This window comes from Pseudopipra pipra, chromosome 2 (assembly GCF_036250125.1).
Source record: "Pseudopipra pipra isolate bDixPip1 chromosome 2, bDixPip1.hap1, whole genome shotgun sequence".
Lineage (NCBI taxonomy): Eukaryota > Metazoa > Chordata > Aves > Passeriformes > Pipridae > Pseudopipra > Pseudopipra pipra.
The window spans coordinates 15,436,251-15,458,563 of NC_087550.1; the positions used below are offsets into that span (position 1 = coordinate 15,436,251).

Consider the following 22,313-nt stretch of genomic DNA (forward strand, 5'->3'; position numbering starts at 1 on the left):
GTTTTGGGGGGAAAACAGACAGCACTGCTGTGCTCCAAGTGTTGGCACCACCCCTAGACTAGCAAGAGTTATGGGAGCCACATCTTCTTCTTGTAACTCAGCAGCATGCCCCTGCCTGGAAGCTGCCTGCAGAACAATGAACTGTGCTGATCACAGTCAGAGCCTGGTACTCCTGTCCTTCAGGCCACTCAACTTCAGCTGCCCACTTTTTAACTTTCAGCAAGGATGCTCAATGACACAAACTCCCATCAGGTTATGCATTGATATTAAGGCTCACCTCTTTCAACTACATATTTATCACTCAGCCTGATCACGTTACCATTCAGCTGGGTTTTATTTATCTCACACATTTGCTTTGTCTTCATGTTTTGACAATTATCTTTAAGACATCCAAAAAGTCTTCGAAAGAAAAGTGTCCTTCATAAAAACTGATCAATTCTGACTACAATGGTGGGGACTCTGAGAAGACAAAATACGGATTAACAGACTACGTAAAACCAAATACATTCTTTCTGAAAAAATTCATGTGTGTTACTGCTGAGTTATGAAATAAAGCCCCCTGTAGTAGGAGTGGTTCTATGTTCAGGGATCACATCCGAAGCAGCAAAAAGAGTCACCAGTTTTGGGACCTGGACTTCTCAACCTTCAATTTCAGGCCACTTCTTAGCTTCCGAAAGTTTGTTGTTAGATTAAATGAATGTTTCTGAATTGAATAAGAAAGCACGTCATTTAAAGCTGTCTACTAGTGTAATTGAAAGAGATTTCAGGCACAGGTAACATGAAGAGAGTTAACAAATGAAACGGGATGCGCTGTTCCAGAGGGATGCCCTCTCCTTTAGTAACATTCAGGTTATCTCATTGTTTTAATTACCCACCAAGGCTAAACTACTTGTCATAAAAGACAGCATATGTTTTCTGCAATATTTCATAGCTTGCATTAGTATTCAAAGAATAATTACAGGTCCGTGTAGCAACCTGTGCCTGAAAATAATTAAAACTAAGTGTTTTGAGATAGAGGAATCACATGTTTAAAAGTTACATTCTGCCTTGAACTTTACTTTGCAAAGACTGATTCTATTTTCCTTCACTATGTTATAATTCAAATAGTTGGTATGGCATCAAACAATAGGCAGCTTGAAAGACAGCTTAGTAAAATCCCTCACAGAGATTCCTTGAAGGAAAAAAAAAACACCCAGCAAAACATACCATACTCCTATTATTCCTCATCTATTCCCTTAGTTAAAGTTGATATCTGCCATCTAAAATAGATTTAAGTTCCATTTTCTCATATAAGAATCCTTCTGTGTAAGAACTTCAAGATACATTTCCTACTCATGCACAGCTAGAACTTGGCAATCATACTTTCATTGCATCTCCATGAATGCAACCTCCTGTTCACCAACTTTGACAAACACAATTTTGCCTTGCTCATATCAACACACATCTCGTCCATTAATGGCTCAGATAACCCTCCTACAAGTTCTTTGATTCCCTTCATGCTTGGGAGGAGGTCCTCAAAGCACATTTTCTTCAAGCATCTTTGCAGCACTCTGCTGCAAGGTCATTCTTTTTCAGCTTGCCATCATAAGCTCAAATATTTATGAGAGGAAAAAAACCCATTAAATTCTTCACCTGTCATGTCAAATAAAAATACAGACAGAAGTATTCTCCTGACCATGCCTTCTGCCAAGGTTGTAAACAAGAGCTATCAAGTTCCACAGAGTAAAAAGAACCAAACCAAAAAATTCTGTGGTCAGACCCAACAAAAAAAGGTACAGCAAAGTGTCCACAAAAATACCTCATACTAATAAGATTCTTAGTGTTTGAAATTATCAGTAGTCTAACTCTTGTATATGAAACTTTTTGAATCCTAAACTTTACCCACTTGCTTATTAAAAAGGCCCAGTCCAATACTGGCTCCATGTGTGGTTCAAAGTGAATAAAAATAAATAGTGCAAATATATTATAAATAAATATATATATTGATATATATATATAATGAATAAATAAAAGTGCAAATTTATATAATAAAATGAGCAACCGCCCAGGAAAGAAGCAAAAAAATAAAAAGATGGACAACAAGAGTATCACCTTGTAAGCCACTGTTGTAAAAAAAAGAAAGAGTGGATCCCCCATATTAGTCAGTCTGGTGTACCATATTTAATCTACACTGTGTGCAATTCCATGTATACTATTAAATTGTAGCTTTCAGTGTGTTTCTTCTCATATCTTCCACTCAAAATAATGCATCTGCCACTTAAAAATCACCAAGAGGTTCAGCAAGTTTGTAAGTTCACAGTATTTAGCCCAAAGAAGAAATGCTACTCTACCTAAATTCACCCAAAAACTTGGGATGGTGCTCTGAAACGATCGAAAATAAACTCATGTGTGATAACATTTAAACCTCCTACTTGCCTTCAGCGTTTACTCAAGGAAGGAGGGAACTGATGACACCGAGCACTGTTGGTTCCCTCTGTTGCAAGTCACACAATTCAGTACAGTGATAAAAAACCTTCTACCTATCTATAAAAGGTCATTTTAATATTATGTCAGAGTTTTCAAAAAGTGACTGTGCTACCAGAACACAGCTCATTCCCACTTCAGGTGAGGAACAAATGAAAACACAGTGCCATGAATTCCACTCCACTCTGAAGGCTCCCAGCAGCTCCTGCAGCTGAGGTGAACTGTCTCCTATTGAACTGCTGACAAATGAAGCACATTTCAGAGAATGGATTTTTTCAGCTCAAGTCCCCAGATTAAGACTTGAACATTAATGTAATTTCAAAGTAGTGCTCATTAAAAAAAATTTCCTGTAGCTTTAATGGTGTTTAAAATGCAACAATTAACAGACGAGTAAAGAAAGGTAGTACAATAGATTACTTTTCAGTATGATAATAAGACAGAAATCATTCCTTTGATAGCAGTAATATATAATTTTTGCTTATTCTTGTCAATACATACCCATTCTGAGGTCATTAAATCCGAATTAACTGCCTGACAGATCCTAATGACTTCAAAGGAGCCATTATGGACAGTCACACAGTAGAACTTTGAATCCTTGTACGAACAGAAACCAGACAGTACTGAACATTCTTATTAAAAATCAATAGAGACCGAGCATGTGGTCTGGCAAGCTGAAGGAATTGGTAACAAGATCCCTCAAGCCTGCTACTCCTAAGGCAATTATGCATCAATTTCCATGGAGCTGGGTGATGAACGGAGAAAAACTGTGACAGCAGTAGCTCCTACCCAACAGAGAAATTATTTTTGTCAGACCTCAGAGCTCCAGTCAAATCTGCTGATCGTGGAGAGAGTCTAAGGCTTTCCATGACAGGACAGACTCACCTTTTCATGTCAAAGAGACTTCAGCAAAGAAGCAGAATAAAACATGAATTTTTTTATTTTTTTTTTTAAGACAACATGTTCAGGATATTAGTATTCAGATTTCATAGTATATGAGTATTTGTGACAACAGAACATCCCACTACAGAAGAGAAACTCGATGCTATCCACTATTGCATGTTACTCTGCAAAATCTAACTACTTTATCCTGAAAAGCAAACTAGAGCTAGACAAAGGAAAGCTGTGCTTTAGCATCCATCCTGTCTCCGGCCTAAGAGAGGCTTGCTGGTTTTTTTTTGTTTAATAGGACACAAGGGAGCAACAATAATGTGAACATTGGAGAGAAAAGGAATGAAGAAGCAATTAAATAAAAAATCATGAAGTGAGGGGGAGGCACAAAGATCAAATAGAAAGACTAACTTGGGGGTGACAGAGGAAAGAAAAAAAAAGGATAGGAGAGAAAAGGAGTGGCCTAGATGGAAACCTCTCCACTGTTTTTCTTTTCTTCTGTGGGATTGGAGTGAGGGTGGTGTCCGTGATACCTCTTTCAGCAACATTATATCAGTACTAAACACAAGATGTCACTTCAGTCCTGAAACATATTGTATTTAGCACTGCTAACTATTTTTATTACAATTTCTATTCAGTAAAATGATGAAGAATAAGGAGAAACAGCACAGTGAGACTGAAACAGTACATGAAATCAGAAGAAAAAGTTGCTTTAGGAACAAAAATAACAACGGTATAGATCAGGGTATAGAACACACTGACATAACATGAAAAACCAGGAATAAAAAGATAACTAAAATAGCTTGGAAAGTGTACCCTTATAGACTAAAATGTGTGAGAAACTACTGAAGAAAAAAAGATAACAGGAAAAAAAACCTCTGGGAGATACAAAATCAGCTTGAGTTGTGCAAATAAAGTCAAGCAGCTCAAGTACTCAAGCCAGCTCCATTTTCCTTGAAGAGAAAATGACTTAGACCAAAAATTGGGAATCCCAAAATACATGAAGAGAACTATGGAAAGAACACAAATGGCAGTGGTTTTGGCATTGTTTTACTGAAATCAATCTGAGGAAGAAAACACCCAACCCGACAACTTCTATAAGACAGAGCAAAATCTCCAGGGCTTATCTGAATATCGTAATGAACTTGATACATAGCGAACTTAGAAATTGTTTCCCATTTCACTTTTGACTTCATATGCTGCAAGAAAACTGCCAGTCTTAGAAGAGAAGATCATTTATCCTTGCAAACAGAGAATGCAATCAGAGACAAATCATGCTTTGCATCTCCGGAAACATCTTAACTAACACAGGAACTTGATGGTTCAAAACGTCCTGTTAGTAAACACATTAGACTTCACTCCAACCTACTGCACAGATCTCTCTTTTCACTACATCTTGTGTCTTGTTGCAGAAGCTGATCACAGTCCAGGAGGTATCCTCCTCACTCACATTGTGGCAGATTTCTCCATGTCCCTCCCTGGAGCTTTGCCATGAACAGCTCTAAAAGAGGCTGTGATGAAATGCAGCTGGAGCACTAGAGCACCAATCGTGCCTCTAGGACTGCTGTTGTTTCTGCTCCAGTAAAATATAGGTCAGCTCCTCTGCTCCATGACACACAAAGCACCCCTTGCTAGGGCTCTGCTTTTGTTTGTGTGCATTTTTAAGCCTTGTGCTTACTGCAAACACTCCTAGGCCCACTTAGGAAAATATTTCACTAAAAGAAGCCCTAATATGCTGCTTCTGTTCTGCTCCTCCATGCCTTGTGAGCAGGCAGGGCAGTGAGATACGTACTCACTCTTTAATGTGCCAGATGTAAATGGCAGCCACCACTCTCCCAAGAGTATGTGCTTGCAAGGCAGACGGGAGGGGAGTGTTCCACAGGCTCTCAAAACCCAGCCGATAAATCTAGGGTCTAATTCCTCAGCTTCGGTGCCCTATGCTGGAGAAAGCCATACTTCTCAAACCAAAAATAACAGTGCAAACACTTTTCTTCAGGGAAAATGATCACCAAAACATATGGTTGAATTAAAGTAAGTGGGAGGTGATCCACATCCACGTGCACTGCAGGGAAACCTAAAAAATCAAATGTCGTTTCACTGCAAACACACATGAAGTATTCAATCAAACCAAACCCAAACAAACAAAAAGAAAAAAACCCTGGAAATAAACATTCTGTTATTTTTTCAGCTTTGATTACAAAAAGGTCAGAAATACATGAAAATACACTGTAAAAGCTACGAGCTATTTCTAAACTTACCTGAGGTTTCCCTAATGCCAGTGATTTTTCCTGTACATGCATTGTATGTGCACACACACAGAGAGACACACACAAAACATCAGGACGCTTGGGCAGAAAATTAAGAGAAGGTGAGTGCGAAGGCCTGGCCTAAGGAAGTGTTAAGCTCTAGGCTACCTACTGTAGACCCCACCTACAGCACCAAGAAGTCCCCCACTCCCACGCCAGGTTAGCAAGAGGCTGAGGAGGATCTAGCAGTGAGCGGAGGTGTGGACAGACCGCGGCCGAGGTTAGTGAGAGCCCAGGCCCCGTGGAGGGCACTTACTGACGCTGCCACAGACCGCCATGCAGTACTCCTCCGAGTCAAAGTTGTTCCGGTTCCCGCCGCAGCCGCCGTAAAAGAAGGGCGCGCACTTTCCTTCGGCCACGTCAAAGTACCAGCGGGAGATCATCGCGCGGCACGGACCCGTCTCGGCTTGCTCAGAGCACACCTCTAGTCACAGAGACCCAGAGGAACCACATTTAGCGTGTACACGGGATCGCCTCGGTTTCTTCGTCAGGTGCCTCTCCGTGCCCACGCGTGGGAGCGAGGAAGGAGATGCACCAGGAGGTGTTTCAGGGAAGAGGAGACCCTTCCCCAGAGACAATGAAGGTAGATTTTTGGACTGACTCAGATTCCTGCCATTAAGCCTGCCCATACTCTTATGATTTTATGTTTTAGCAACTTCATCCACACACACTGAGGGGTGTTGCCCTCAAAAAGCTCCAGCATGGTAGCCATGGTACCAGTGTGACATTTCATCTGCTTCCAGGCCAGAGGGTACAACCACTGCTGACTGTGGGGTTTGCCGACAGCCTTGGGCAGATTCCTGCCCATGCAGCCCACTCCATACCCATTTGGAAGGGGAACATCTGAAATTAAGAGGAGTCACATTTTTTCCTTTTGTTTTTTAGCTATATATCCCCTCTCTGACCAAACTGAGAAGGTCTCCTAGCTTATACAAACAAAAAAAAATCCCAAAACTCATTTACACGTTATTGTGGAAGACAAATTCTTTTTAGACACCTATTTATATATAGTCACTGTTGAAGTAACTCCCTTTTGAAAACCTCCCAGCACAGGGTTTTTAATTCATAGTTCAAGGGCTCACATATATAAAATTACTGTCAGAGCTTGAACCCATCCATGGGAGGAAATCTCATCTCCAGTGAATATACATAAAGGAAAAAAAATTAAAATGGTTTGTGCTTGTGTTTCACTGTGACCTGCAACAGTCTCTGCCTACATTCTGCAACATCTGAAAACCTGAGGGAAGAACCAAACCACACAAATTAAGGGAAAACAAAGCAAATTCTGCCTGCAATTTGGAGTTCAGCCAATTACACATGTAAATGTATATAGCCCTTTACCAATAATGTTCCAAACAGACAAAAACAGTTTTATCTTTCAATGTGCTGCATAAGTCATTTCAAATCTACATAATGCTAAACACCAATACACCCCTCATTTGCTTTCATCCCACGCGCTTCATCGGCAGACAAACTGCCACATTCAACTAGAGGCTTCTCAAGTCTCTGCATACATTTGAGTTTTGTGGAAAGCAGATCCCTGAAGGTTGAAAGGTAGGAAGAAATATCAGTGCATTAGCACTGGAACTCTCCTGCACACTCATCACCTCTCATATATTGGCTACAAGGAATCCCATTTTTCAGAGCCTGTTCTGATCCATCAATTCACTAGCGTCGAGAGCACTGCTATTCATAAATAAATTTTTATGTCCCATCATCGCTGGCAGTATACCTGCATTTCCTTAAATATACAATATAAGAACAATTCTACTTGTGTTTAACTTATTCACATATTCTAACTATAAATAAAGTCAAGAATCAATTTTAGGGAGCATATATTTGGTCTGAAAGAAACAGATCCAAGTGTATGCACCCATCAAGGATGTGCAACAAATGCTGCAATTCTGTATCAAGCAATTAGGGGGAAAGGAATACTAAGTTTCTTACTAGCAGAAAAAAAAACCAAAATAAGTATAATTAATTGCACAGCCCATTAATTACAATTAATTGTATACTACCATATGATTAATTATAGACCATTTTTAGTATACAAGTGTTTCTTCTGATTTATTTTAAAATCAAATCCAGCCATGCTGCCCAATTATACAGTCAAATCTTCACATAAAGCCAACTGTGCACAGCCTTGGAAGAGCTGCCACATGTCAATTAAAAATGAATAATGACTCTTGACATTAAACAGACAGGTATAATCAAAAGAATTTTTACTGACAGGAAATGTCATTTCAAAAAAACACAAAGGTCTCAACAATTCAGTCTTTCACAGTTAATGTTGACTACGGGCCAACCTCTACCCACACCAGCAGGTGCCTTCTAGGTTTCCCTCAAAATGCTAGTTCTGCTATGGAGTCTGATTTATTTTATTTTGCACTGTTAAATTTTATGAGGAAGGAAACAGTTCACAGATTTAACCTGAAATTTCCCTATAGGTACCTCTCTGACAGAAATAGCAGCAAAGATTTTCTTTGAACATGCAAAAGGGAAGGCGATTGTTTATCAAACAACCGACACCAGTGGTAGCAAGGAATGGGCTCTTTGGTAACTTAAATAATTTATACACACAAAGATGCACTTGAATGAGTGTTCAGGAAACCACAGAGTAACATATTAAAAAGAGTAAGCCTGAAGCACTGCAGCTGAGGACAGGCCCCCTGCCTGACCTGTCACCTCCCACCAGGTTGGTGGTGACATCCTTCCCCCCAGCCCACACAGCCAACCCTACTGCTCTTGGGGAGACCTAAATGGTAATTACATCATCACAGAGTGAAATGTTCTACTCTGTCCTAAAGTTTATGACCTAAATGAAGAATAAACAAGAGAAGGGGAAATGCTCTTGTTCACTGTTTCATGCCTACTCTGTCTGAGGGAAGCTGGGGCTGGTCCAGCCTAGGAAACTTCTCTCTCCTGTCATCCTTTTCCCAGTGTCATCAACTCTGTCCACCATTCTCTGTGGAGGGCTCAGAGCAGTGCTCCTTCACCCCTTCTTCGGGGCAAAGATACATTTTTAATCTAGCTTCACTGCCTGGGATATGGTCCCACCACTCCTGCTGGTGGGCCAGATGCTCCTCATGTGCCTCTCCATACCCCCACCACTTGTCCTTACAGAAAAAAGCCACTGCATTTGGTCCTCAGCTGCACCACCTCAGCTGAGAAGATGGGGAAATGAAGTGCTGAGATGGGAAATCCAGTGGGTTTCCTTGGGCTATTAATCCAAATGCCATTTCCCCTTCCTTTCACTGCTACCAAGTGCAGCAGTTAATGCCTACAATGCATAAGCTATATTACCAGACATTAGAAGCAGGCAGGTAGCACACACTGCTAAATGACTCATCAAAAAATTAAAAGCTGTCTTTGCTTCATATATCAATCCTGTTGCTGAAAACTGATGCAAAAGATGAGATTCTTTCTGCAACTGTGTAATTTTACTTGATACCACAAATAATTCGTATCCAGTGAGCTTTGCTTTGCTTAAGGGACTTGTTCACTCTTCCCTCTACAAAGACGTATTTTTGCCTTTGGCTTCAGGAAACTGGGTAAAATTGAAGAAGACAAGCCTTTACCACAACCGAGATTCATAAACAGTCCAAATTTTGTTTTCAGCCGCTTAGAGTTTTCAAACCATCCTTCTCCAACAGTCAAAATTTCTCCCATCCTCTCTATGTCCTAAACTGAAGACCCCAGTAACCAATATCTCCATTCTCCAAAACCTCAGATATGGCAAACTACCTTTGAGGTAACCAGGAAAGTATAATTCAACTTTCCTCATTTCAGCTTCTTGAGGCAAAATCAGTTGTTTCTAACCAAGCAGGTGTTGATTTGCTTTTAAATTAAACAGCTGAAGTGATATACTGAAAACTAATCAGTTACACTAAACATTAGCAACATTTTTTTCCTTGAAAAGCACAGATTTGAGCACCCTAGGAAATACACAGTCTTCAAGTATGTGGACATTGATTTATAGTGGCTTTACACAAATTACTTTCATAAGCACTCATTTACCAAAATGCTGTAAGTAGAGCTCATTAGAATTTATGTACAAACATTTTAGATACTTTTGATGATCAGTTTTTACAGAGGGAAATATATAGTTCTGAATGGCAGATTAAATTTTTCATTACCATATAATTTTTTTTCCTGTTCCTTGAAGAAAACTGATTTCAAATCAAAGTGAAATTATAATTACTTTCTTTTAAAATCTCAAATCCATGCTTCCCCCCCATGGGACTTACACTCTGAACACCAACATTTTCAACTGAGGAATCTGAAATAAAATGTAAACTTCTAACAGGGAAAAAAATTAAAGCCATATTTACATATTTCTGTCTCTGTAAATGTCAAGGTTACTCAATATTTTCTTCAGGATTTGAATTTATTTACATGATCATGAGAACTAAGCTCATTTAAATGCTGGCAGTCACCACCAAACCTTAAACCAGAAATTTAATTTTAAGAGATTCAAGAAAAAAAGGACAAACAGGAGGAGTCAGACTACTAACTCCACTCTCTCTTGGAAGTTGGGTCGTGTGTAGTTTACACCTCTGATAAACCTATCAACCTTCATGCTACAGTAGAAAGGTACCATCATGCTGGCTTGTAAGTACTGAAAGTTCTTTCAATTAGCCATTGAAATGGAAAATATATTGTATTGATGACCCTTTCTGTACTTACCAGCCCTTCAAGTTTGAGGTTGATATCCTCAAGTACATACAAATCGTACTGGGAGTATGAACCAACTCACCAGCACTGGCAGGTGTCTGCTGCCCGTGCAAACTGTGTCACACTCACACGGGACCTACCTGAACAACTCTGAACAAGAACCCAAAACGTGCAGCTGCTTAAGTATGTGGTATCACAGTCTCGTATTTTACCATTTATATCTCACTAAAGAACAGAGTAATTAACTGATTAATGCAAGAGAAGCCAAGGGAATAAACCTCTCAAATAGATATCATGAGGTATATGCTCCCCTTCATCATGCACTAGAATATATAAAATTACAACTGGAGTAGTTTTGGCTTCTGTCTTCAGGAACTGAGAGCTATAGTTTGAGGATATTAATATGCATGTATCTATATTAGTCTTCATTTCTTAACTAGCTGAGTAAAATTAGGCAAGAGTAATTGCACTGTTGTCCTTTAGTTACACTCTTTGTGTTCTAAAAAGGCACAATATTGTTTTCCTCAATGAATTAATCAAAAGGGAATATTTAAAGATAATTTCACTGAAACAAAACTTCCTCATTCTGAATATATGGATAGAAGAGGCAGCCAAATTTTAGAGTGAGCATTCAGAGACAAAAGCTCATTTCAGAAGAGGTTTTTGGAATTAGGAGAAGACAGCTGTGAAGCTGGCACAAGCTCTAGGAATAAAGTTGGTGTACAAGCTAAAACACTTTTTCCAGAGAAAAGATAAATGATGACTCCTCAATGCAATACTGAGGACAGCTCTTCAAGAACTGTTAAATACCCTAAAATTGTAAGTTCCATCCTGTGCAATTAAGACTGAATTTCTTTCTATAATGTTTATTCCTAAGCTACTGCAAGGGCATATTTAGAATTTAAAAAAAAAAAAAGTAATTGTATACTTGGCTAGAATACAAAGCCTTACAATTCTGAAGTGGAACAGATATTTGAAAATACATTTTCTATTTTTTGTGCACAACAAAACTACATTTGGAACTAAGGTGCCATAAAGTTACCACTGATGGCAAGAACCCAAACAAAAAATCCATCTTGAGTTTAAATGTAGGTCAATATAGTTTCATGAATTTATGCATGTTTTAGAAAAGGTATTATTTCCACATAACTTCACAATTCTGCTAAACGTGGCAAGACAGTGACTATGAGGATTAGCACAAAAGTGCATTCCAGTCTTTTTACACAGCAAAACAAAATGTGCAATTAATTACTGCTTCAATATAGTAAATGACATTTTCTCTAGGGAAACAGATTCTTGGTAGATCCTCGGCAGGAGATATTTCAAAGGAAACTACTCTCCACCCACCAGATTTACAAAAAACAACACTGTATTTAGTATTTCAGAACTTTTGCCCTTGACCCAAAAAAGTAATAGTATATTGCATTTCTGTCAACAAGACTATCAGATCATAAAAAAAAGCAAAATATAATGAAATATTATATCATGGTGGAATAGCTGTGCTTTTAATTATAATGTGTCATTAAAAGCTATTGGTTAAGTCTAATGTAAATCCATTAGGTTAATTTTATCAGCTCTTGTTCATATGTTAGAGTAGATGATCATTCTTAATGAAGATTCCACAGTGAAAAAATCTGGTACAGTTATCCAAATGTGTATTATTCATATAGCAATCTATCATGTTTTCGTGATAGGGAATACAATCACACATTACCCCTTTCCAACTAGAGCATATTGCATAGTCTTGAAGCCTAGAAAGAACAAGGAATTTTTACTTCAATAGAATGATAATAACCTTTCAAAGAAGAAAGGTTTGCCCAGAGAAGTTTTGGACTCCCCATTACTGGCAGTGTTCAGGGCCAGCTTGGATGGGCCTTGGAGCAACCTTGTCTAGTGGAAGGTGTCCCTGCCCATGGCAGAGTGTTGGAATGAGATGATATTTAAGATCCCTTCCAACCCAAGCCATTCTATGATTCTACAATTCTACGTAAGTGGGGCAAAGTTATGGAGCATGGGAAAAAAAGCCCAATTAATCTAGCATATGTTACTAATATTATCCCAGTATTCCCAACTGGCAGGTCTAGCAATCAGAGTTAAAACCTCTCTTGCCTTAGAACAGATGGTAGGTGTTACTGAATAAAGTCTTTCACAAATAAAAATCCTCAGAAAAAAACCTCCATGCTAGATCAATAATGCTAAGAGGTACCACACCAATATCAGGCTAATTCTCTCTTGCCAGGAAACCAGCATACGGTCTCTCACTTGCAACTCCAGATTGTAAACACAGTTAAAATGTCATGTCAGGCAGCGCTGCTTAAATTCTTCCCTAACTGTTTAAAGAAATCCACCTGAATCAGAGAAAACAAACCCAACTGCTAAAGGGCAATATTCCACTGATAGAGGAATCCCCCACATCTGCTGAGAGGTATAGGCAGAAGCTGCCAAGTGTTTTGTGCCGGGCTGACCCCACTGCTCCCCTTCAATGAGATCTGATGGACTGTGATGTTGACAGGAAGCACTAAGCCAGAATTGCTTGTTCTTTGTCGTATGGCAGGAGGGACTGATTTTTCTTGTCAAATCCTGCGCTGAAGGAGAGCAGAAATGAAATCACAAACATCTGCACGTGAGGGGGAGCAGCGCTCCTGCCTGCCTGTCACATGCTGGTAGAATCACCCGGAGCCTGGATGCCTCAGAAGCAGCTCTGCGACACCTGTGACACTGTGACAGTGACAGCAGAGATCAAGCCACTCCCTTGCCTAAATCCTGGCCTGCAGAGTCACTTCCTTTGCTCCACACAGAGACGAAAATCAATAGCCACAGTTTTCATGCAGGGCTTCATAAACAAGCCATACTTCAGCACAAATTTAGTGCTAACATCTCCCTGTGACTGAAGGTGAAAAATGTAGATGTGCCAATAATTTCACTGTCTGAATTCCTGCAATGGAAGTCCCACAATCGTCTGGATTTAACATCTGAAGCCCAGCAAGAGCATATCTAAAAGTTTAAACTGGGTCTGTTGCTATACTCCATATGAACTGAGAGTAAAGATGGTCTCTCACAAAAGGTAGGAAAGTAAATAATGGGCTATGGAAAGTTTGTTCATATTTTTTAATAAACACAAAAATATGGTTGCTGCAGAAACCGAATAAAAATACTATCCTCCTGCCAATGGATCTCCCTCATTCCCTAGGCAAGACTAATTTCCTTTTCTCTGAAAATAAGTTTTCAGGCTCTACTATTGCTATTTTGGTCACGATTCATTAAAATATGCAGAGAAATAAAATTGCCTGAAAAATTGATTCTACAACAGCTCAAGTGTCTTTAAAGTATAACATTACATTTATGCTTTTCAATTATTTATGGCTGATGGCAACCATTCCACTGATTTGGGGGAGAAAGGGCTCAGAACCAGCCCACAATGAGACGCTAATTCATAGCTTTAGAACAGTTGCTCTTTGTTGATTTCACATATGAAAAGCAACTCCTCTCGAATTGGACAAACCTACTGTGCTCTTTATTGCTAAAGACGTAATATTAGTTACAGCTTCATAAAACACACATAAAACTGCCTGTAAAGGGTCTGTGAAGAGCATCCTAGGATATGTTTTATGAAATGCTTGGGCAAAGCAGCCTGGAGCAGAGCTACATACACAAGAACAAAGCTCCGACACTTCATCTGGAGAGGCTTTCAAAGTGTCTCTATAGTATGGACAAATTCTTAACGTGCATGCTGTCTACAAGGTCCCTCTGCCTCTTTCATTTACACTGACAGTGACAAACTTTTCTGTTTGCAACAGCAAGACACCAGCAGATGCTCACCACAGAAGTTCCTACGCTGGATCTGCTGCCTGCATCAGGACTACAGGGACCCTGTGGGAAGCTTTCTCTCATGTGCAGCAAGGGAGTAAAAGCAAATAAGCTGTAAGTCATTTGGACACTTTTATGTTTATAAATATGCACTTTGCATAGTGCAGCTCTGTCAGATACCACTTACACACACTCAGGGGCAGTCCCCACGCTATCCGTGCCCCAGGAGGGCTGGAGGTCAGGAAGCCCAAAGGTTTGTGGCAGAACTGCACTGAAAACCTGTACCGGTAACAGATTGGACTCACCTCACTTGCACCAAGGCATGTTTCCCTCACAGTCACCCAAGGTGGGAAGTTTTAGACTTGGGAAAAACAGCACACTACCATCTCATGATCAGCTTTCTCATCATAAAATCAGAACCTTTCTAATCATACCTTTCTAAAAGACTTCTAAGAGGTGGCTTCAATAGTTCACCTCATCTCTTTTATATTTTACATTCATGTGATTATACACGACTTTCTTGAAGGCTAAGCATCTTAACCTCTTTGAAATGTCACCCTCAGAAAAGAAACATGTTCTACCTAATTTGTCCTCATTTCCACTCATCCAAAATCCCATTAAAGTCAAGTGTACTTATTTTCTTTTTTTTTCCTCTCAATATTCGCGTACCAGTGAGAGTACAGCGTTTTATCCCCAGGTGGTAAAAGCTCACATATGGAAATATATTTAATTGGTTTAAAGATTTAAACATAAACTCCTCCCACCCCCTTCCTCACTGAAATGGCTCTCCAACAACTGAGCAAAACACTCAACAGTTATATAAGACAGAAACGCACAAGACTGCGTTGCCAGCCTTAGAAAGAAACATTTGCAAGTGATTTTAGCAAAGCTTTAAAGCTTTTGATTAGCGAGTTAATCTCCATGTAGAGTGAACAGAAAAGCCTAAACCGAGTGTCTCTGCTTTTTCCCAAGCACCTTCTGTACCCGGCAGGTGTGATAAATCATAGCCAGCACGCTCTGCTCCAAACCTGCTCTGACAAACGCTGGCACCACGGCTCAAAAGAAAGGGACACTGCCACCTGCAAAAGGTAAGACTCTGATGGAACTGAAGTCCAAAGCATCCAAGCATGCAGAGAGGAAAGAAGCCAGGGCAGATGTTTTCTACCTCATCTCACAACTGCCCCAATAGCTGCCATTTTCCCTCTGCCTGCTGCATGTCACAATTCCTTTCTTTTAAAATGTAGTCTTTAATCTCATTTCCTGCCACCATCTCCAGCACTTATTGGTAAAGATATAAGCACTGCAGAAAAAGTGGCATCTATCTTAGTAAGATTTATACCACACTGGACTGTACCTATTAAAATAGAAATACAAGAATAATTAATTCAATTATGTATTGTAAGAGAAATGCAGCATTTAAAAATACTGTGTTGCTATGTTGTCCATGAACTAGGGTAAAATTCAAAGTTTAAAATGCAGTTATGTTAATAACTACAAAATATCCTGAAAAACAAATTTTAAAAATGTAGATTTCTTTCTCACTCCATGTCTTCTTTTTTGGGCAATGCATTCCTATTTCCTCTTTCCCTCCCCAATACAACTCATTTGTTAGGATCACTTTTCTTCATAGTTATTTCTAAATTCTCCTATTTTTACTGAATTACTAATTAATGGAGAAACATTGCAAACAGGTATCTAACAGAAATCACACAAAATGACTCATCACTGCTGTTAATATGAGAGACCAAACCAGCTCGTGCTTCTTCCTGCTTGGAACTGACACTCCCTATCCTTCAGCAACACATGTGCATGATAACCCACACACAGTTTCCTGTGTTATTTGCTACATATGGCAGCTGAATTTTATTTAATGTTGCTTTAAAATAAAAAACCCAACCCTTCTGTCTCCATCCACACCACGCACAACAAACACACTTCATGGACAGAGAGGCTCTGCACCATCCATGCGCCAGGAGGGCTGGAGGTCAGAAAGCCCAAAGGGTTGTGGCAGAACTAACTCCAAACAATATTTGTCATGGGAAAGGGAAAGGCAAGGAGATTAAACGTGCAAATTACAAAAGTCAAAGCACAACAATACTTTGGATATTTTGCTGTTTGGAACATTGTTTTGTTGTAAAGGGCAAATGTGCAAAGCAGCAGGATCAGTTTTCCAGCCCCGAGCCCAATGCCCATGAATTTACCTCTGACAACCTCTTCCACAGACTCTGTAGTTGTGGTGGTTGTGGTTGCAATACTGGTAGTTCTTTCAGTTGCCTCCTCATACTCTTCCTCTGTCTCTTCTTCGATTTCATCACCATCATCATCATCGTCATCGGCATCTTCATCTTCCACAACTGTTAGCTCCTCATCTTCCTCTGCTTGTTCTTCTGCTGCCTTATCATCACTAAATGAAAAAAATGGTCGTGATGTGTCAGCAACAAAATTATTTCAAGATAACATGAAGACCATTTTATTCAAAAACGCTGTAAGGACAAAAAGCTACCTGTTCTGCAATTTCCCTCCCTTCCCTTTAAATAGAAAAGAAAGAATCGGGGACTCTGGAAAGTCTCAAATAGTTAGAAATCTGAAATGCTTAACCAACCCCCTCCCTTCCAAAAAAAACCAAACCAAAAAACAACAACAACAAACCAAACCTAAACAAACAGCAAAGAAAGAAAAAAAGAAACAAAAACTAAAAACTCCCACAAACAACAAAAAGTAAACATCAGCAATGCAGTGGGGAAACTAGCAATATGCCACACTGGAGCTCTGCCTTTTCCACAGGGATGGAAAAAGAATCCCCATCAGCAACACCATATTTTCACAGCCGAATAACACTGCAAAAATGCTCACTCCATGCTGCTGTCAACTAGTCAATTTTTATTTTGAAAACAGGGTCAAATTTGCTCAAAATGTATTCACTTGATAAGCACACAGAAGCAAGAGTTCCTCAGGACTCTCTCACCCAGGAGACAGCTTATCCAGAGACTCCTTGTGGACTACCTTCATGCCTTTCATAGAGAACTACCAAGTGCTGAACTGACCTCAAATTATCTCTGCTGATGAGTTTTTTCTTCTGCTGATGCAAGTGTTGTGTTAATGGAAAGAGCACTTCTACAGGACAACAGGAAGACATACTGAAATTGGCTATCAAATGCATTTGGTGGCTTACTATGTCAAAAATTTTCTGGGATCACTCTTAGTTCTGAATGATACAGAAAAATGCCAAAAAATGTGCACTTGGTTACTGCTCCTGCTGCCTTTGAAATGCTTCCTAAGCTCAGTGCCCAGTTGTGGCAAGGTTTCATGTTTGTTAACCTGATCTTCTAATTGAAATTTACTACTAATGAATAAAGGATCTTTAATATGCAGTGACTTTTTGTCACCTTCATGCACAAGTGGGTGTGAATCTTTTTCATAGCATCGCATATGCTTGAGCAGCCTTCTAAGTGCAGTTAACAACTTCTCTCCTCCACCTCATTTTGGACACCATGCCTGTAATACTTCATTTTATATTATGTTGCCTCCTACAACTTTGAAAATGAACCCAGCAAAAAGGAAGACAGACTCTCCTGGATTAGGAGCTGGCTGGGGGGTCGGGCCCAGAGAGTGCTGGTGAATGGAGCTGCATCCAGCTGGCGGCCGGTCACCAGTGGTGTTCCCCAGGGATCTGTGTTGGGCCCAGTCCTGTTTAACATCTTTATTGATGATTTAGATGAGGGGATTGAGTGTATCATCAGCAAATTTGCTGATGACACTAAATTGGGAGGGAGTGTCGACCTGCTGGAAGGCAGGAGGGCTCTGCAGAGGGATCTGGATAGACTTGAGAGATGGGCTGATTCCAATGGGATGAAGTTCAATAAAGCCAAGTGCCGGGTCCTGCACTTTGGCCACAACAACCCCATGCAGCGCTACAGGCTGGGCACAGAGCGGCTGGAGAGCAGCCAGGCAGAAAGGGACCTGGGGGTACTAATTGACAGGAAGCTCAACATGAGCCAACAGTGTGTCCAGGTGGCCAAGAAGGCCAATGGGATCTTGTCCTGTATCAAAAATAGTGTGGCCAGCAGGAGCAGGGAAGTGATCCTTCCCCTGTACTCTGCGTTGGTGAGGCCACACCTTGAGTATTGTGTTCAGTTCTGGGCCCCTCAGTTCAGGAAGGATATTGAGGTGCTGGAGCGGGTCCAGAGAAGAGCAACAAGGCTGGTGAAGGGACTGGAGCATAAGTCCTATGGGGAGAGGCTGAGGGAGCTGGGGTTGTTTAGCCTGGAGAAGAGGAGGCTCAGAGGTGACCTCATCACCGTCTATAACTACCTGAAGGGAAGTTCTAGCCAGGTGGGGGTTGGTCTCTTCTCTCAGGCACTCAGCAATAGGACAAAGGGGCACGGGCTTAAGCTCTGCCAGGGGAAATTTAAGTTGGATATCAGGAGAAAATTCTTTACAGAGAGAGTGATCAGGCATTGGAATGGGCTGCCCAGAGAGGTGGTGGATTCACCATCCCTGGAGATTTTTAAACGCAGATTGGACGTGGCACTGAGTGCCATGATCTAGGAAATGGACTGGATTTGGACCAAGGGTTGGACTCGATGATCTCGGAGGTCTTTTCCAACCCAATCGATTCTATGATTCTATGATTCTATGATTCTTTTTAACAGGGTATTAAGAAGTTTAGAAGTGCTGATAAAATTTTTGTAAGCCACAAACCTTACCCTACTAGGAGCAAATTAAGTCTCTGTACAAACAAGAATGATTTCCCTGTTCCCTTCTCCCCAAAATATCTGGCCTCCAGAAGCACAAGAGAAGCTTTCCACTAGGGAACACCCCGGTATGTTACACAAATGGATGTGGTTAAAGCCACCGTGCAGAAGAGTCTGCAAGAGTCAACCTGTTTCCATTTACATAGGACAAAGACTGAAAAAGGGGCACAAAACCACTTGGGCACTTGGTTCTTCTCTTAATTCTTCTTGATTTCTAAAAACTGGCTTAGAAATCCCACCATCTCCACCGTACAGTTTTCCCTGGAAAAGTAATTTCACTATGTCAGAAATTTTCAGCTTCCTTTTTAGTAACTCTTTCCTGAACAATGCATTTCTTCTATTTTCCTTATCCAGTATTTCACCTTTTTACAAGCACAAAATAAACACTATACATAAACCATCACCTTTCAACTACAAGAGGTGGATTTGTCAAGGCCAGTATCTGCTGCTGATCTCCCAGCTAAGGGGCTTTAAGTCTTGGCTCACTACAGACATTTAAACTAGCATGCTGAGGATAAGACATCCAGATTTTGATCAAGAGCATCAGACACCATATGCCTTTCAACATTAAAGAAAGCTGCTCTCTGTCTTTCTCTCACCTAAGCTACAAACACATCGTGATTTAAGAATAATTGCCATTATTTTTCCTCTTCCTTTCACATGAATGATCACTCTCAGATACCGGCAAGCTCATAAGGTTAAAAAAGGACAACAGAAACAACCTAATGAAACAAACAAAGGAAAGTCAGTTAGTCACATGGAAAGCACTTCAAAAATAATTTGTATGCATGCATCCAATATCCATCTGTTTTTAGCTACACAAAAGCAATCAACTCAGCTATGCCAGTCCACAGCATTTTGCTGCAAAATTCTCAGCATCAAGGCCAAGCTTTTTTTTTTTGTCTTTTTTTTTTTAATTTTAATTTTTAGGGGGCATGATGGCAAAGGGGGCAGGACGAAAGAGGACAGTTCTCTGTGTGCGCTGTCTGGCTGTGCTGCCATTACAGTAGGCCCTGGTTCTCTCTCCAGTAACTTATCAGAAGTAAATGCTCGAAGAGCAGCCCCCACCTGCCTCCCCTCTAAGACCTGCTGCTAACTGGAAAATTAGACATCTGAGAACGTAAAAAAAGCCAGAAGTGGTGGGAGACTACAACAGTTCATGGAGTCAGGCTCCTGAAAATATTCTAAAAAGCTCGCACAAAAACATGCTATAATATTCTTTCTACTGGCTTGATCATTCCTAGAAAACTCCTATTTCTGCTACCAACACATTCTGCAAGACTCAATCACAAGGGTCGTATTTCTCAGAATTATATTTTATTCCATGTTTCAAGAAAAAGGAACAATGGAAACAGAAGTGGGTTTACCTTAGATTTAGATAACAAAATGGAAGTGAAGGCCTTGCTTTATACTTATAGAAATAAATGCCTGAAATTGGGCTTAAGAAAGTCATTTCCCTTATTTAGCAGGTTTTAAAAACTCTCAGGACTGGCATTATTCTGATGGTTTAATCAGCTCAGCTATACCGGGCAGTACAACAGCCCGAAGAGCACCGATACACCACAGTCAGGGACAGTGCCCAGCAGGAACAACAGCAAGTTTCACACTCAGGATCAAGGCTGCCCACCAAGTCACTCACTCCTAAGAGTCAATCACAACAACCATGCCCAGCAGTGCTGACAGGAGATGACCACATCCCAGGGCCCTGGGGAACCAGGGTGCCTTCCAGTATTTGACAGTAATCAGGGGACTTTGAGCCTAATGACTGAAGATGGGGGTTTAGTATTGACAATGCTCCATCTTGATGTGCTCCTGTTGCAAACAAAGACAGCAGGTGGACTTTGCATATTTTTAGTGTTAGCAAAGGTAATATGTCTTGTAAGAAACATGACAAAATGCACTTGGATGTTTCCCCTTGGATTTAATCACTGTTATCATCCTGGCTCTTCTTCAAAGAGCACGCATGTGAGAGGGATCACAGAGAATTGCAGGGAAGGGAATGAACACCTACAACATGTGGAATATAGCATGAACTTTTCAGATGGGGGCAAATCCCTCCCTGTTGCACAGCCTGCAGAGCTGTTTCTCCTCACCATGTTAAATGCTCTGGTACCATTTTTATTTCTCAATTAGCACCATGATGGTGCTGTTTCCCAGACAGCACATCTCACTTCTGCACACCTTTCACCTCAGTAATCAGTTACAATCCACTGTTTTCAAGCAAATGTTTACTAGCAAATTAATGTGGATACCCGTATTTTTCTCAGAAATCTATGAGTTTTATTTAATGTACATAGCAGGTGTGCTTGCTTCCTGGTATTATTATTACATTTTATCTTCTTCTGTAAACAAGTATGACTCAGTCTTGTTTCTTCTGGAACCACAATACCTTGACAGCTTTTTCTGTATATCCCCTTGATACCATCCCAGGCAGGGTTTTATTAGCACCACAGACTGCAGTGTCTCGTTTACAAGAAACTGTTGACATTTCGCCTTAGCTTAGTGGTGCCTGTGACAGGATTTTTCAAAGGCTTATCAAAAAAATTCCTTGATGCTCTGACAAGTTCACAGATTTGTAAAGCCATATTATCATCACCTGAATTTAACAGTTCAGCAGTGAGCAACGGAGGCAAATTGTTAGGCTTAAATGTAGCCATGAATATACCTTCAACCCCCTCCCAGCACTGGTACAGCTCAGCCTCCTGTCTGTGGAGCCTTTCAGCAAGGAGGGTCAGCACTTTCCTTTCATAGTGGACACAGAGGTCATGCTGGCTTTGAACCTTCTGCTTAAACCTCCTCACACACAGGATATCCAGATCCATTCCCCCCATTAGGGAAATGATGCTCCCCTTAAGCATTCAAGTAGCACACTGGGTCATTAATACAAATCATATGCACTCCTGAGGTGTGGTTAAAACAGGGTATTTGAAATTTGGTGGCTTCAGTTCTATTTCTGATGCCACAGAAATACTGGGGCTCCAGGCAGCCTTAAGAGGTAATTAGTTCCTTCCCGACTCCAACAGAAACATATTGATCACTAAACAGGCATATTTCTGGTTTTGAAACATAAACCACTGTACAGCCCCTGCTAATATGTGTCTAAGCACATAGTTACAAGCAGTGTTTAAACCATGGACCTGTAAATGTATATCTACTAACCTCCTTTTCCCAATCCATCACTGCCAAGAGCTGGCACCAATGTATTATTTATTCCCTTCACTGAGAAGTGTATATCATTCCATTACTTTGGGAAGGTAAAACTGAAGGAAAGGTAAACAAGAGTGAAGGAAAGTGAGCTATGATACTTCTTGCTGTTCAAGAAATAAGGAAACACTAGTAAATGGAAATTTTCTTTCTTTCTTTCTGCATTCCAATAAGCTGCAGCAGAAGCAGAACACAGGTGGCAAGAACAATGAGTTCT

General features: G+C 40.4%; 1 protein-coding gene across 4 annotated transcripts in view; it reads right to left on the reverse strand.

Annotated features, from left to right (window-relative positions):
• Positions 1–22,313, reverse strand: part of APP (amyloid beta precursor protein) — a 204,243-nt gene that overhangs the window by 70,260 nt on the left and 111,670 nt on the right. For 2 of the 4 annotated variants that reach the window (XM_064644008.1, XM_064644009.1), the window contains exons 6-7: positions 16,340–16,542; positions 5,914–6,081 (exon numbers count right to left, since the gene is read on the reverse strand). In XM_064644008.1, coding sequence (XP_064500078.1) covers positions 5,914–6,081; positions 16,340–16,542 — 371 coding nt within the window. The remainder of the gene's footprint in view (positions 1–5,913; positions 6,082–16,339; positions 16,543–22,313) is intronic. The other 2 variants (XM_064644010.1, XM_064644012.1) reach the window with 1 other exon arrangement.